The 18,053-nt window shown below is 38.6% G+C and overlaps 1 protein-coding gene across 1 annotated transcript in view; it reads right to left on the bottom strand.

The window, feature by feature from the left end:
- The window catches only part of SPPL3 (signal peptide peptidase like 3), a 152,121-nt gene that overhangs the window by 39,024 nt on the left and 95,044 nt on the right, over nt 1-18,053 (bottom strand). Inside the window, exon 2 of the mRNA XM_003932175.4 lies at nt 6,864-6,941. Coding sequence (XP_003932224.1) covers nt 6,864-6,941 — 78 coding nt within the window. The remainder of the gene's footprint in view (nt 1-6,863; nt 6,942-18,053) is intronic.

The raw sequence follows: 18,053 nt of genomic DNA, 5'->3' as shown, positions 1-18,053 counted from the left end.
ACCTCAAGTGATCCATCCGCCTTGGCCTCCCAAAGTGCTGAGATTACAGGTGTCAGCCACTATGCCTGGCCTGCTACCAATATTTACTAACAGATCAATATTCAAGAATAATCAGTTTAAGAATGAACAGTCCTTTCACTTCTCCAGATATCTAAACCACAACATCCTGTTGCCCACTGTGCACCTTCAATTTTGGCAAAACTGCTTTTGCTGAAACACATTTTCATGCAAGGCCACCAGCTTATACTGAAGGGTACAATAATTCATTCGACAAACATTTATTTGAATGCCTGCTGTGAAATCAATGAAACTTGATGTTGTATCTTCTTTATGAAGATCTTTAGGATAAATGTCTGATTTTAAGGCCAAGAACAGTTGCAATTCACCTGACAACTAGGTTCTTTTTAATGAAGGAGGCTGAAGGAGTTTTACATTTTCTTTCTTTTTGAGACGGAGTTTCGCCCTTGTTACCCAGGCTGGAGTGCAATGGCGCGATCTCGACTCACCGCAACCTCTGCCTCCTGGGTTCAGGCAATTCTCCTGACTCAGCCTCCTGAGCAGCTGGGATTACAGGCACGCGCCACCATGCCCAGCTAATTTTTTTCTATTTTTAGTAGAGACGGGGTTTCACCATGTTGACCAGGATGGGTCTCGGTCTCTTGACCTTGTGATCCACCCGCCCAGGCCTCCCAAAGTGCTGGGATTACAGGCTTGAGCCACCATGCCCGGCCCATTTTCTTTCTTTTTAAAGCTGGCTACTAGAAAGCTTATGGTGGTACTTGTGAACAGGGGTGTTGGCATTATGGAATGCATTTTTACATTTCTTTTTTGGCTCATTTTGTCTCATTCATACTTTTTCTTTGGCCCCATTTTAATTTACCTTGAAGTAACTTGCAAAACCTAGTACATGTTCTGAAATCTTTTTGAACAGGGCAGAGCAGAGCACAAATAAACAATTGTAGGAAGCAAAACGGAGGTGAGAACATACCAGTTTATTTAAAGTTATACTCATTCGTCCATTTACATTCTTACACCTGAGTACACTGTGAATACAGGAGCAGAAAAGAAAATTGAAAATTTTAATCTTAATATTAATTTTTTTTCTCAGCTCCAGAAAGGAGTGAAAAAAGGAAAAACAATTAAAAATTTATAAAAAATTTTTAAAAGAATATGTTTTTTGATAATCCTATTTCTGGAAGTGAGCACAATGAAGGGAGAGACTCACTGGTCCAAGGTGAACACTACATGGTTAAACAGGTTAAGTTAAACAGGTGTTCCTAGAAAACTTACAGTGGTTTTATAAATTGAACATTTAGTAGAGAATTGATTAAATTCTTAAATATATTTAAAAAACTTGTCTACATATGCAGCAACGGACAAAATCATTCCCTACATTATCTAACAAGTTCAGACTTTTGTGGATGATGTTTTCTTAAAGTAGGACAAGTTATGGAATGACAAAAAGGGTAGCTGAAAAGATAATAAACACATTACACACAATTAGAACATCTTGTGAAGCACAGTGACACTTGTTCTGGTGAACCTGGTCTAACTACAATTATATGCACTTAGAACGAGGGGCATCACAATCATATAAAGTATAGTTCTTATTAAAGAGTTCAGCCTTTCTGCAGTCTTATTAACCTGATGTTGTCTTCCTAGAGTAGGTTTGGGTATAAGTAAATGAACTGCCCTCACTACCTAAGAAAGCACTGGTAGGTGTTTGCCTTTATAAAAAAGGAACTGGTTACTTTAGAATTATAAAATGAATGACCAAAACTAACTCAAGAAAACCTAAGTAGCCTTTTTGAAGGATGTTAAGACAGAAACTGTTACTAGAGACAAAGAGAAATATTTTACTAAAGTCAGTCCATCAAGAAATATATAACTGTAAACATACAAAAAGTGACAAGACAAACCCAGAGGCATGTATCTTATTTAAAAACACGTTTTCGTGCCACTGCACTCCAGCCTGGCAAAAGAGGAAGACTCTGTCTCAAAATAAACAAAAAACCCGTTTTCACACTAAAGAACTCTCAAAATTCAAAAAGAAGACAATCCAATTTAAAAATGGGCAAAAGAGTTGAAAACACACCAGAGAAGAGACACAGATAGTAAAACGCGCACATGAAAAGATGCTCAACATCAGCAGGCATTAAGAAAATGCAAACCAAAATTGCAACGAGATACCACTTCATACCCACCAGAACAGCTATAATCATAGAGATAGATAATAACAAGTATTGGTGAAGTGGAGAAACTGGAACCCTCACACACTGCTAGTGGAAATGCAAAACAGTGTAGCTGCTTTGGAAAACAAAAGCATTTCTTTTGTTTGTTTGTTTCTTTTTTTTTAAACCTGAGACAGTTTTGCCTGTTGCCCAGGCTGGAGTACAGTGGAACGATCTCACCTCATTGCAACCTCCACCTCCTGGGTTTAAGCTGTTCTCCTCCATTAGCCTCCAGAGTAGCTGAGATTACAGATATGTGCCACCACGCTCAGCTAATTTTTGTATTTTGAGTACAGGCAGGGTTTCACTACGTTGGCCAGGCTGGTCTCGAACTCCTGAGCTTGTGATCTGCCTGCTTCGGCCTCCCAAAGTGCTGGGATTATAGGCATGAGCCACCATGCCCAGCCAGAAACACTTCTTTTTTTTAAATTTTTTTTGTGAGACGGAGTCTCACTCTGTTGCCCAGGCTGGAGTGCAGTGGCGTGATCTTGGTTCACTGCAACCTCTGCCTCCCAGGTTCAAGCAATTCTCCTGCCTCAGCCTCCTGAGTAGCTGGGATTACAGGTGCACACCACCATGCCCGGTTAATTTTTTGGTAGAGACAGGGAGAATTCTCCATGTTGGCAACGCTGGTCTCGAACACCTGACCTCAGGAATCCACTGGCCTCAGCCTCCCAACAGAAGCATTTCTTAAAATGTAAGACCAAGAGTTACCATTAGACCCAGCAATTCTGCTACTAGGTATCTGCTTGAGAGCAATAAACATGTTATGTCCACACAGAGACTTGTATACAAATGTTCACAGTAAACATTATTCATAACAGCCAAAAAATGAAACAACCCAAATGTCCATCAACCAATGAATGGAAAATCAAAAGAGAATATTATTCAGCAATAAGAAGAAATGAAAATACTGATAACATGCTACAACATGGATGAACTTCAAAAACATTATGCTAAGTGAAAGAAGCTAGTAACAAAAGGTCATATACTGTATGACTCCACTTATATGAAAGGTCCAGAATAGGCAACTCCATAGAGGTAAAAAGGAGGTTCGTGGGCCGGGTGCGGTGGCTTGCGCCAATAATCCTAGCACTTTGGGAGGCCAAGGCGAGCAGATCATGAGGTCAGGAGATCAAGACCATCTCAGCCAACACGGCGAAACATGCCTCTACTAAAAATACAACATTAGCCGGGCGTGGTGGTGTGCACCTGAAGTCCCAGCTACTTGGGAGGCTGAGGCAGGAGAATCGCTTGAACCAAGGAGGCAGAGGTTGCAGTGTGCCGAGACTGTGCTTCTGCACTCCAGCCCAGGCAACAGAGTGAGACTGTCTGAAAAAAAATTTAAAAAGTAGATTCACGGTTGCCTAGGGCTGGCAGGTAGGAAAAGAGGAATGGGAATGACTGCTAACTGGTACAAATTTTCTTTGGGGATGATAATGTGCTAAAATTGGATTACAGTGATGGTTACACAATTTTATAAATATACTAATTGTATACTTTGAGCAAACTTTATGGTCTTATATCTCAATACATGGACAAAAATCACAGGATCACCTCAAAAGAAGCATAAAAACACATGACAAAAATCCAATACCAATTCATGATAAAACTCTCCATAGAAATAAGGGAATATTTCCTCAACTTGATAAAGGGCATTTATGAAAAATGTACAGCTAACCACATACTTAATGGAAAATGTTTTTCCCTGAAGATGAGGAACAGGGCAAGGATGGATGATGCCCTTGGCAATTCTATTCAACACTGTACAATAAGGGAGAAAAAAAGGAAAAAGTCTTTCAGAATTGAAAGCAGCAGCAAAATTGTCTTTATTTGCAGACTACATTATCCTATGTGCAGAAAATTCTAAGGAATCATAGACAAAAAACTACCAGCACTAATAAAATAGTTCAGCAAAGCTACAGTACATGAGGTCAATACACAAAAACCAGTTGTAGTTCTACATACTTAGAAATGAACAATCCCAAAAGAAAAAAAAATCCATCAAAAGTAACATCAAAAAGAAAAAAAATACCTAGGAATAAATTTAACAAAACAGTGCAAGCCTTGAAAATTACAAACACTATTAATAGAAATTAAAAAATATCTAAATAATGGAGACACATTCCAGGTCCATGGGTTTAGTGAACATCATTAAGATAGCAATTTTCCTCAAACTGATCACAGATTCACAATGCCTATCGAAATCCCTGCAGGCTTTTTTTGTGTGTGGGGGGGTAGAAATTGACTAGCTGAACCTAAATTTATATGGAAATGCAAAGGATTCAGAACACCCAGACAAATTTGAAAAAGAACAACACTTACTTCAAAGGCTACAGCAATCAAAACATTGGTACTGGCATAAAAAGAGGCAAATAGACCAGAACAGAAAATGGGAGTCTACTGAATATCCTTGCTTTTATGGTTCTCTCGTAGATTAGCTTTGCTTTTGTGCTTTGCTTTTGTGGTAAATAGGGAAGTTAACCAGAGAAATCCTTTCCATCCATATAATTCTATGATAAAGTTATTACATAAAATTTTGTTTAAAACTTGCTCAATCCTAAAATGATACAGCCCTTCAGAAAAACAATAGAGCAATATGTAGTAAGAGCCAGTTCACATTCTCTGTTGAAGTATTTCCACTTCTGGATATTTATCTTGGAGATATAATTCAACAAAAGCAAATAATCCATAAAGCTATCATCACTGTAACAACCCAATTGCCCAACAAGAGTAGAATAAGATGAGTAACAAGAAGAAATGTCAAATTACTAAAACAGCATGAAGATAATTCGTAGAAAATATTTGGTGCAAAGAATCAGAATATAAATAATTTCAACATGAAAATGTATAGAGTATATAAACATATGCCAAATGGAAGGTAATCTGCACTACTGAAAGTAGTTTTAGGGCTGTAAGAGTCTAAAGACAGTGCTTTTTGTATGTTTAATTGCAAAGACAGTGCTTTTTGTATGTTTAATTGCAAAGTCATTTGAAACGTTAATGCACTGTATACTCAAAGGGGAAAAAATCAGATACTTATCCACAGGGTAGAGATGAAAAATATCAAGATTGCACTGATAAGGTTCTACATTCCTCTGGTTTGATTAACGGTTCCTGAGTGTGCTTATGAATCTAGAGTTCTCAACAGACATCTCAGTTTAAAAGGTTTAAACCTTTTATCAGTTTATACTGAAATTACCCACAGTATTTTACTAGTTTTACTCAGTATTGAGGTAAAGACCACAAGTCTGTGATTTTACAAAGTAGTCATTACAATTCAGATATAATACTGGATAGTTCAAAATCTTTATGCCTGAGTATTTCACTTACCCGTATTACTTCCTTTCAAGTTCTCAACTTGTAATTCCTCAAGCAGCATTTTTGGGTAAGTTTATCAGCCACTGAACTATTTGAATCATATAAGCATTAAAGTTCCTCTCAACTGAGAATAGTGGAAAAAGGGAGTGTGTATCTAGTTTCCTGATATTTCCTATTCCTATGGCTGCCTGCTGGGATGAGAACATCAGCATGATCTAGTCTCAGTATCTCCAAGGTTATCAGAGAGAATACCTGGTAATGCTATAACACACAACCCCATTGATAGTAGGATGAACCATATGAACCTGTTTCTGTGGGCCAAAATATTAATAGTTAATCACTGGCAATTCTGTATGGCTCAACCTTGGATGTCAAGCCTTTGGATTAAGAAAAATGTGATGTAAATTTCCACAAGGATATAATCTACTTACTTACAAGCATTTTAGGACAAGATAAAGATTTTTTTTTTTTTTTTTTTTTTTGAGACACAGTCTGGCTCTGTTGCCCAGGCTGGAGAGCAGCAACGTGATCATAGCTCATTGTATCCTCAATCTCCTGGACTTAAAGTGATTCTTCTTCTTTCTGCCTCAGTCTCCTGAGCAGCTGGGAACACAGGCACTACCACCATGCCTGGCTAATTTTTTTTTTTAATCTTTTTTTTGTAGAGATGTGGGTCTTGCTATGTTGCCCAGGCTGGTCCTAGGCACAAGCAATCCTCCTGTCTGAACCTCCCAAAGTGCTGGGATTATAGGCATATGCAACTGTGTCCAGCCAAGGATAAAGAACTTTACTAGCATCCTGGGCACAATTTTACTTTGATTTCCCTGGTCTTCGTAAGCCTACTAAAGCTTTGAGACTATACTTTGATTTTTGGTTAGAAAAAAAAACAAAACGAAACATGAGGTTTTCTCTTTGCCCTTCTATTATATGGATATTTGGTAGTTTTTTTTTTCATATTTCAAATTGTCCTTCCATTTAATCTCTCTGTTCCCTGTGAGAATCTAGAATCATTGCCAAAGACTCTCTCCTTAACCTTCTCATTAAAGAGTGCTCAGGTGATTATTTTCAGAACTAGCATTTTAAGCAATTAGTTTTTCTATGTTAGCATTAATATGCTAAAGTCATAAGCAAAACCAAGAAGTGTTTAACAGCAGCCAACTAAAGAACAAATACCAGAATTATCTATTCTAACTCAGCTCCTGCTGAAGTCCTGTTTTTCTTCATACAGTAAGTTCTGGTACCAGCACTTTCAGAGCAATGCTTCCTTCTTCCACCACCAACTTAAATAAACCCCATTTGAGGACATCTTACCTGAAACTACCATAGACTATAAGAAGAATGGAAATCAGAAATGTAGACACTTGACTGGAATCCACCAGGGAATAGGCCCTAGAGAAATAAGAGGAAAAAAATTTAAGTCACATGCAGTGAGTCCTAATGGAGCTTACAGTCTAACGGAGTTCTATAAACCCCACTAAGCTTTGTTTTCATCTTTAAGAATAAAATAGGTATAAATTAGCATTAACAAAATAACACAATTAAGATTTCCTAGTTTAACATGAAGAATAAATTGATAGGTTTACAGCTATTAGTTACTTCTTACAGCATGTAAAATGACATCTATGCAAAAATTCCATCTCTGTGTATGTTTACAATATCCACCCCCAATTAAAAAATTATCAAAATATTGACCAAATCTGTGCCAATGGCGAAAGTCTCAATAATTCGACTGTTATCCATTTACATTTGAACCACAACTCAGTGACGAGGTAAAGCCTGCATCTCCTAAATTCCCCGTTTCCATTTTTCTAACTGCCTATTGGTTATCACCATCCAGATGGCTTACAGGAGGTTCTTCAAAGTCAACAGGTCCAACACAAATATTCTGTCTTATCCGATCCTCTCAAGGAACGGTATTACCATCCCCTCAGCTGCCAAAGCTAAAAATCTGTTGCATTCTTGACAGCCCTTTGTTTCTCTTACTTTCATATCCCCAACTGCCCTATTTCTCCCAATCCCACTGCCAATGTGTTAGCTCCCTTCTATGGCTTGACTACTGGAAATCTTGTTTTAAAGTCTGTCTCCATGAGTTCACCCTCCACATGACCCATTATTTGTCAGGGATTTTCCTAAAACAAATCTCTGTATTTAATACTGCCTACGTGCCAGGCCCTCTGCTAGCCACTGGGATATATAGTAATAAATAAGAATGCCTTGGTCTCTGCCTAAATGTCTTTTCTAAAGAAATGAACAATTTCACTCTAAAGAAAAGAAAAAAATTAACATAACTGAATGAATATAGTAATGAAGAATGTTACAATGGAGAGAAAGAGAAGTACAGGGTACTATGAGAATGTATATTAGGGGATCCAGTCTAAGAACAGGGAAGCTTTCTTTAGGGAGGAAGATGAATTAGAGAGATAAAAGACACAATAAATAGGACCTGGTGATTGTTCATGGGAACCAAGAGAGGGAAGAATTAGCAGTGATCCCTAGGTTTCTGCTTAGCTGGGTTTATACCATTTAGGGGGGAAATAAAAGGTAACACAGGAGGAACAAATTTTAAACTAAGGTTTGAATGTACTAAGGAGACAGCTGGATATTGAAACTGTTCTGAGCTGAATATGCATATACACTGAGAACTCTTCACCTTCCACATGGTAACCGAAGCCATAGGTGTGTGTGAATGCCTCGCCGCAGTGAAAAGAGGACTTAGGATCGAGGCTTGAGAAACCCTGAAATTTAAAGCTCAGGTAGAAGAAGGAACTGCAAAGAAACCAAGATGAAGTAGAGACAGAGAAGGAAAACCCAGGATAGCAGGTTATTTCATAAAGGCAGCAGAACTGAATGGGGCTTGAATTTAATCCCTTCCTCTCTACAACTTATCAGTAGCTAAGCCAGTTACTTAGCCTCTCTAAGCTTCAGCTTTTCATCTGTAAAATGGGGATAATGACAACATCCACCTCAAAGAGTTGTTAAAGGATTAAATGAATTCATATAAAGAGCGTAACACATTAATACTCAATTGACACTCACTGCATTAGGAGGGAGACATTGCCAATTGCCAAACATGAATGCTGCTGAGAGGTCAAGATAGACAACTGGAGTGGCCACTGAGTAAAGTGGTGAGGATGGAGTCAGACTAAACTAGCTGAGATGTTAAAGCTGAGAAAATGGAGACAGTATTTTGAAAAGGGCAGGGAAGAAAATGGCAGCTGGAGGGTAAATATAAAGATAAGGAAGGCCTTAAAACATTTTCTTTTTTTGAGACAGAATCTCGCTCTGTCGCCCAGGCTGGAGCGCAGTGGTGTGACCTTGGATCACTGCAACCTACACCTCACAGGTTCAAGCAATTCTTCTGCCTCAGCCTCCTGAGTAGCTGAGATTACACGCATGTGGCAACATGCCAGCTAATTTTTGTATGTTTAGTACAGACTGGGTTTCACCATACTGGCCAGGCTGGTCTTGAACTCCTGACCTCATGATCCGCCCACCTTGGCTTCCCAAAGTGCTGGGATTACAGGTGTGAGCCACTGTGCCCAGGCCCATTTTCTTTTTTAAAATGGGAGATGCTCGACCTTTTCTGATGCTGACTGGAAATTATCCCAGTGAGGAGACAAAGACTGATGCATACAGAGGAGGACATTACATTTCCTTTAATCGTAAAAAACAAAACATATAATAAACTTTCATGACACACTGCTGTGGTCGACAATGGCATGCTTTTGGATCCTTATTTATTCATTCATTCATTTTTGAGATGGAGTTTCACTCTTGTTGCCCAGGCTGGAGCAACGGCACAATTTCGACTCACTGCAGCCTCCACCTCCTGGGTTCAAGCGATTCTCCTGCTTCAGTCTCCTGAAGAGCTGGGACTACAGGTGCTCGCCACTACGCCCAGCTAATTTTTTGTATTTTTACTAGAGATAGGGTTTCATCATGTTGGCCAAGATGGTCTTGAACGCCTGATCTCAGGTGATCTAACTGCCTCGGCCTCCCAAAGTGCTGGGATTACAGGCATGAGCCATCACGCCCGGGCTGGATTACATTTACAAAAATCAGCTCCTCTTCCCTGATAGATCTGTGTTGTGCTGCAGTCTTTGAGTGGCTGTAGTCAATGACTTTCTTCATAGTCTGTTTTTCTAGCTGAAGATTTGACCATGTACAAAATATCACAGTGTAATTAGGGTTGCCAGTTCTCACTTCCATATCCTGGCAATGAGCATGTCCCCCAATGCAGAACTAAATGCCTGATTTCAGAAAACTGTTCAGATGTTTAATGGTTCCCCTAACTGAAGTTTTGTTTTAGTTTTCAAATAAACCTATACAAGAAAATTTGGTTAAAGTTCACCCCTAATATTGTACATTTATAATTCATGCTAAGATCTTAAAAAGTTCTAACAATTTTGCAAACTGTACCAAATATCACATAATCAGAAGTTATAGCTTATTTTATGACATTATTAGAAATTTCATATACTATTTTCAATTCAAACTATCAATATAAAAGCTTTTGTTGTTGTTTCTTTTTGGAGACAGGCTTTCACCTGTTGCCTAAGCTGGAGTGCAGTGGCATAATCTTGGCTCAGTGAAACCTCTGCCTCCTGGACTCAAAAGCAATCCTCCCACCTCAGCCTCCCGAGCAGCTAGGACTGCAGGTGTGTGCCACCACACCCAGCTAATTGTTGTATTTTTTGTAGAGACAGGGTTTCACCACGTTGCTCAGGCTAGTCTTGAACTCTTGGGCTCAAGCAATCCACCCACCTCAGCCTCCCAAAGTGCTAAGATTACAGGCATGAGTCACTATGTGCCTGGCCTTATAAAAGTTTTGCAAAAAGCCTTTTAACAAAAAGACATCATAAAATACAGAAAATAAATTTAAATAAATTATAGCCAATTTGCATTTTTAGAACTATCAATTTTTTAAAAAAATTATAAAAATTTATGTTCACTGTGAAAACTCAAAAATGGGCAAGTATATAAAGCAAAGTACAGTGCCTCCCCCTTCCTCCTCTCTGCACTTCCATTCCCTAGGAGGAGATGTTGTTTACAGTTTGGTATGTGTATCCTTCCATACAAATCATGTGTACAGAATATATACATATTACAAAACAGGAAGCAAACATGTTCTCTTAAAACTTGTTCTTTTTAAAAACTCAACCATGCACCCAGGAGCTACTCTTTCCTCCTGCCTTCCCTTACTGGCCTTTTACTACAAAATTAAGATGTGAAAACTTCACAAATACAGAAAGCACTCTTTTTTAAAATAAAGAATAGGAGCCAGACATGGTGGCTCATGCCTGTAATCCCAACACTTAGGGAGGCCGAGCGGGCAGATCACAAGGTCGGGAGTTCGAGAGCAGTTTGACCAATATGGTGAAACCCCATCTCTACCAAAAAATACAAAAATTAGCCAAGTGTGATGGCATATGCCTGTATCCCAGCTACTCAGGAAGCTGAGGCAGGACAATTGCTTGAACCTGGGAGGCAAAGATTGCAGTGAGCCGAGATCAGGCCACTGTACTCCAGCCTGGGCGACATAACAAGACTCCGTCTCAAAATAAGTAAGTTTAAAAAAAGAAGAAACAGAAAACTTCCAGGTTCAATGAGCACAACTTTTAACCACTCATTGTCTCAACATTCTCATTTTGAGTCCTTAACAACAGCAATATCTCAATGTTTTACATGCTTTCATCTTATTTAACTTTCTAATTAGGAAGTTAGATTGTTTCTAACACCTCAGTAGAAATAAATGGAGGCCTTTGCCCATGCCTGTCTGCCCCTCCCTCCCTCCCTCCCCTCTCCCCCTCCCCCCTCTTTCTTTCTCTCTGTCTCTCTCATTTTTTGAAACAAAGTCCAGCTCTGTTTTGTTTCATTTTCGGCTCACTTAAACTTCCACCTCCCTGGTTCAAGGAATTCTCCTGCCTCAGCCTCCTGAGTAGCTGGGATTATAGGCATGTACTACCACGCCCAGCTAATTTTTGTATTTTAGTAGAGACGGGGTTTCACCATGTTAGGCAGGATGGTCTTGATCTCATGACCTCATGATCCACCCACCTTGGCCTCCCAAAGTGCTGAGATTATAGGCGTGAGCCACCACATCTGGCCTGCCTCTGGGTTTTTTTTTTTTTTTTTTTTTTTTAAAAAAAAAAAAAAAAGAGACAGAGTCTCGCTCTGCATCCCAGGCTAGAGCACAGAGGCATGATCACAGCTCACTGCAGCCATGAACTCAGAGGCTTAAGCAAACCTCCCACCTTAGCCTCCCTAGTAGCTGGGACTACAGGTGTGCATCACCATGTCTGGCTAATTTTTTTAGTTTTAAATTTTGCAGAGACAAGGGGCTTGCTATGTTGCCCAGCCTAGTGTCAAACTCCTAGCTTCAAGTGATCCTCCAGCCTTATCCTCCCAAAATGCTAAGATTTTAAGTGTGAGCCACAGCATCCAGCTCCACGCCTCCTTTTTTAGCCAATTTAATATTTAATGAAGAAAGGGACACTGCTAACAACCTTTTATCAAAGGGAAAACCATGGAATACCACAGGTAAAGATAATATACACATCACACTGGTGAACATTCAATCGCTTGTGAAATGACATTAGAAAAAAATGCATCTTGCACTTTAACAGATGTACCCTAACAACTCCTATCTAGTCTAGGGGAATTACAAAAACATCGATGTTGCACACCATATTACATTTTAGATGTATACAGAAATCATTTTTGGAAAATAACATCTGTTTAACAAATGTGAACATGTTAGCAGAAACATTTTGATATCTGGCAACAACTTCATAATTAAGTTTTCTTTTTCCCCATTTACCAGAGAAATTTCTGCCACTTGAATTCTCTAAGGCTAGGGACTTCTTGGCATAGATGCATTATATTTTATTAATTACCTAAGTTGAGGTCATTACAGGTAGCCTTAGCCAAGTTCAAGGAGAAATGTGTACCCTTTACCACTAAGTCTTTAAAAAGCCCTGGAGACAGAAGGAAATATTAGCTGATGCTAAGCCTAGGATGTACTTAGAAACAAGTTCTTGCTGCTGGGCACGGTGGTTCACGCCTATAATCCCGGCACTTTGGGAGACCAAGGCAGGTGGATTACTTGAGTCAGGAGTTCAAGACCCGCCTGGCCAACATAGTGAAACCCTGTTTCTACCAAAAAAAAAAAAAAAAAAAAAAAAGAGTCAGGCATGGTGGCGCATGCCTGTAGTCGCAGCTACTTGGGAGGCTGAGATAGAAGAATCACTTGAACTCAGGAAGCAGAGGCTATAGTGAGCTGAGATTGTACCATTGCATTCCAGCATGGGTACCAGAGCAAAACTTCATCTTAAACCAAAAAAACATGAAGTTCTTGCTCTGTTACTATTAATGGCTGTCTTAGCTAATAAATAACCTGCTGGGTCCACATTGTATTCTTAATCAGTAGTGACTACAAAGACAGAAAAACTAAAGTTTGAATGGAACATGAACTCAAATTACACAGAACTGTGCTGTTCAATACAGCAGCCACTAGCCATATGTGGCTATTTATATTTAAATTAAAATTTCTTCAGTTGCACTGATTGCATTTCTAGTATTCTATAGCTAGTGGCTACTGTATTGGATGGCCAGATAAAGACATTTGCATAATTGTGAAAAGTTCTAGTGGACTGCACTGACACGCATCTCTATAGAAGGATACTCATGTTACATTTCAAAACTGGGGTTCTAGACTTATGTTAGTGGTAATAGCAACAATACCTAACCTTTTACTGAGCATTTAATTCTCACATCATTCTACAAGGTAAGTACTACATGTCTATAAACCCTTATCCAAAAATAATGCCTCGAGAACAAATATGATTCAGAATTTTTGGGAGTTTTACAAAGAAAACACCCCCATTGCAGTAACTGGTAATCAAATACTAATATTTCTGTAGCAAAATATGAATATTCAAACTAAATAGGATAAATAAAGATTATAAATAGCCTCATATCAATTTAGGCCAGGTTTTGCTGCCAAACGAATTAGAGAAAACTCTGAGTTTTCATTTTGGGGTTTGGAGAACTGTTAATCTCTGTGATTATTACCGTTTTTTAAGATCAAAAGCCAGATGCACTTCTGATTTTAGGTGGCCTAATTCTAGAGTCTCCCAAATTGACTTCAATATCTGCCCAAAACTGAATGACAAACTGAAGTTTCTATCTGTAATTACACAGTAACTAGCTATGTAATCCTCCCTGGGCAATCCTTCATATCTTTCTAGTATCCATAAAATCCTCTTTGGGCCCAGATAAACCTGAGGCCCAATTAATTTTTACTTTTCAAGGGTCTAGGTTTTGGCTGGGTGTAGTGGCTCACACCTGCATTCCAGGCATGGTGGCTCATGCCTGTACTCCTGGCACTCTGGGAGGCTGAGGTGGCAGAATTGCTTGAGCCCAGGAGTTCAAGACCAGCCTGGACAACAAAATGAGATGCCGACTCTATTAAAAAAAAAAAAAAAGAAAAAGAAAAAAATCTGCCAGGCACAGTGGGGTGCTCCTATAGTTCCAGCTACTTGGGAGGCTGAGGTAGAAGGATCCCCTGAGCCCACAAGTTTGAGGTTGCAGTGAGCTATGATCATGCCACTGCACTTCACTCACCCTGGGTGACAGAGCAAGATCCTGTCTCCAAAAAAAAAAAAAAAAAAAAAAAAAAAACCTGTATTTATATTGTGTTTTGCTTTCAAAAATCAGAAATATTATCAAAAATACCCTTTCCATCTTTCATTTTGCTCATCACTGACATAACACACGTAAACTGGCACTGCCAACGATGATCCTGTTTCCAGGTGACTGAAACTTATATTTCCTCTTTTAATCACCCAATATTTACAGATTTAAAAATGGCGTAATATAAATCTTACATTATACCAGCAGACATATATGCCATCATCTTACCTTGGCTAGCAACTCTGGTTGGTTTATTCAACCCACGGGAAATTCTTCTTGTGGGTCTGTTTAAAAACTGTGGCCAGCCCTAAGGCTAACTTACAAACTCTTCATTTTCTCTCTGCTAGACTGCTTTATCCAGTATTTGTTTATGCCCTTGGTCTCCTGAAGTAGGCTCACTTTTCACCTACTCTACACACTCATAAAAATGAGCACAGAGCGGTTTCAAAAATGTCTAAAGGTTTTCACTGCTGGTAATGACAGGGAGGAAGAAGGCCCCTCTTGTATCATTCTCTATTCTGCTCTTTGCCCACACAAAGAATGAACGCCTTCATCAGCACTTCAGAAATACACATAGATTTTATTGCAGGAGCTGGGATTTGGGGCTCTGCTGTAAGACTATGATAAATGGAGTAGGCAGGGAAGAAAAGGTATTCCAAGGAAAAAGGGTGGGCAAGTCTGGCCAATAATAGGAAATCAAAGCCCAACAATCTTATTTCACAGTCTCTCCCCATCTTACATCTCAGACTCTACCAAAGCATCAACAGAAATGTGTCATTCTTCAGGCCCTCCTACTGAGGTGTCTGTTCCCAGAGGCTCTGGATGGACATGAAAGACGGGTACTACTCTATTCTGAAATAAAGGAATTCTTACTGAAACAAAGAAACTAAATACATGCACTTGAGACATGCCAAAATCAGGTTAGCCAAATGTATTGAAAACAGACTTGAAGACTCTGTCAAGTGATGTATCAGTACAGGCCAGCTGTTTAGTTGAAATATTTTATAAATTCATTACGAAGACCACTAGTTCTTTAACTATATTCCTCCAAACCTTTACCTTAATAGACAAAGAGCTAAACGTCTCTCATATACAAGACTAAACTCTAAACCCTAAGATTTTCAGAACCATGCTGGATTTTAGTAACTGCTTGACAGTAGAACATCTATTTCTAGCTGCTTTACCAGCAAGTGCTTATAGCACATAGCCTGCTAAAAATCATGCCAAACTGAGACACAGAGAGTACTGTTCTATGACGTGTTCTATGTGACAGCCTTCCAGCTATACAATGAAAGCATTCTTGTCCACCCCAAAACCAAGCAACTACTATTCTAACACTGCAGAGACATTGCCTTAGACCAGCACTTGTCAAACTTTGTGGTTGCAGAACAATTTACACTCTTAAAACTGGGGACTCCCAAAGAGCTTTAGTTATGTGTGGGTTAGTGATATTTACTATATTAGAAATTAAAACCAAGAAAAAGTTAAAATGTTAATTTATATATAATAAAACCATTACATGTTAACATAAATAACATTTTTAAAAGGGCAAATATTTCCCAAACAAACAAAAATTGAGACAAGGGACATTCTTTACATGTTTGTAAACCTCTTTAATGTCTAGCTTAAATGGAAGATAGCTGGATTCTCCTATCGGCTTCTGCATTCTATCTACCGCCATATGTTGCATGAACTCAGCTTTATGGGGAAAAAAATCTAGCTTTACCCAGATAGATATTTGGAAAAGGAGTACTTAATAGCCTTTTCAGATAACTATCAATATTCTTCTTTGATACCTTATTAAATTCAACAAGTGGTGATTCTTAAAGGTTTACTGCAATGTGGAATTTGAAACTACATCAACGAATTTTTTTTTGGATTTTACTATAGTACATTAAAATCCACTGGACTATCCTAAGCTTCGTGTGAACCTTGTTATCCATGGATGATTTTGTAACGCGCATTGATAATCTGGAAGGTGTTGATTTGCTGAGTTATGCCACTCTTCCAGATGTTGTCTCTTTTCATTATATAGCATCTGAAAAATCATGTTAGTATCATTCTTAGGGCTTATGGTAGTAAATACAAATTTTCAAAAATTATATTTTAACTTGAAAGCTCAAATTTTATCATTGGTAAAAACACTTTTTCCCCCCTTTAAGTGACAGGCTCACTTTATTCGTTTTTGAGAAACTATCTCCCAAATATGTCCATCAGTCATTCTTTCAAGTAAAAATCGTATTCCGATTTTAAAAAAAATCTAGCTCAGTTAGCATCTCAAATGACTGCATAAGTGGTTTTCTCAAGCTAACCAACGGTACTTTGGTATACAGCAGAAGTGCTTTGTGGAAATTTTTAATGAGTGTACTCAAGGGTTGAAACTTAACAGAAGAAATTTTTACTGCTTCATCAAGAATATTCTAAGGGTAAATGGCATGTGCCTCGTGGTGGAGAATACCATGATTACCAGTCCTGCCTTGTGCCACTGCCTTGATTCAGGTGACGGTGCACCAGAGGTTTTACCCCCACCCCCCCATTGCTTTGCCACCATGAGAAAAAAGGTGCAAAAATGAAAAAGACAATGTTAGTAATATTATGAAAACAGTCTGACCCTATGGACCCCACGATAGGGTCTCAGGAATCTCCCATGGTCCATGAGCCACATTCTGGGAACTGCTGACCTTCTACCTTTACTCACAAGCTCTGGCTCATGCCTGTATTTTGGGAGGCCAAGGCAGGTGGATCATGAAGTTTGAGACAAGCCTGGCCAACACAGTGAAACCCTGTCTCTAAAAAAAAATTTTAAAAATGACTTGTATTCCATGCCTAAAGAAATGCTTGTTTTTCCCTTTATGGGAATATATTGAAATAGAACTCAATTTGTATCCTTATCTAAAAAAAAAATTAGTCTAACATTACAATGTTTGCAATAATTCTCTTCCATATTTCTCCATATTTTAAAGGAAAAAAACCAAAGATGGATTCTAAGCTTAGTAACAGAATAGGTATCTTATTAAATATAAATTTAATACATTAAATTTAACCATTTATGTACAAGGTACAAGTAGTAAACAAAATAGTTACTTAAGGCTGGGCTCAGTGGCTCACAGCTGTAATCTCAACACTTTGGGAGGTTGAGGCAGGAAGACTGCTTGAGCCTAGTAGTTCAAAAGACCTATCTAAGCAACATAGGAAGACCCCCATCTCCACAGAAATATCAAAACATGATCCCTGCATTATCACAAAATATTTCATGGAAAGAATATATATAAAATATACTACATGTTAATATTTTATATTTTACCAAAACTAGTACAATGAAAAATGATTACTTCCATCAGAGATACAAAATCTGCTGACTGAGAGAATTCATACAAAAGAAAGGTATTAGTCTTCAAGGCAGTAAAGATAATCTGGAGTAATTTTCTTTTTAAGTACATCTTATTGCCTAGGACAGATAAGAAAGGATTTATGGGGGGAGTCGGGGGGTCAAACAGAAAGAAGACATTAAAGGCTTTGATGGCAATATGCTTTAACTTTTCCCTACGAATTATCTTCTAAGACGGGTTCTCACATTATAGTTTCAAAAGCATGTGCATTTTATCATGATTTGAGCATACAACCAGCAACATACTGTGGCTCCTGTGTTAAACACTGCAGCCGGAAACAGCCCTATACTGGCTGTAACAAACATAAGGCAAGGAAAAAAATTAGGCAACTGGTTTCCTCAGACAAAGCCAATAGGTACAAGCTGGATAAAGTGGTTTATGCATTTTTATTTGGCCAAGGACTCAGTTACAGAAAAAA

Source organism: Saimiri boliviensis, chromosome 7 (genome assembly GCF_048565385.1).
Source record: "Saimiri boliviensis isolate mSaiBol1 chromosome 7, mSaiBol1.pri, whole genome shotgun sequence".
Lineage (NCBI taxonomy): Eukaryota > Metazoa > Chordata > Mammalia > Primates > Cebidae > Saimiri > Saimiri boliviensis.
Note: the sequence above shows the minus strand (reverse complement) of the source record. Positions and strands in the feature narration are given on the sequence as shown.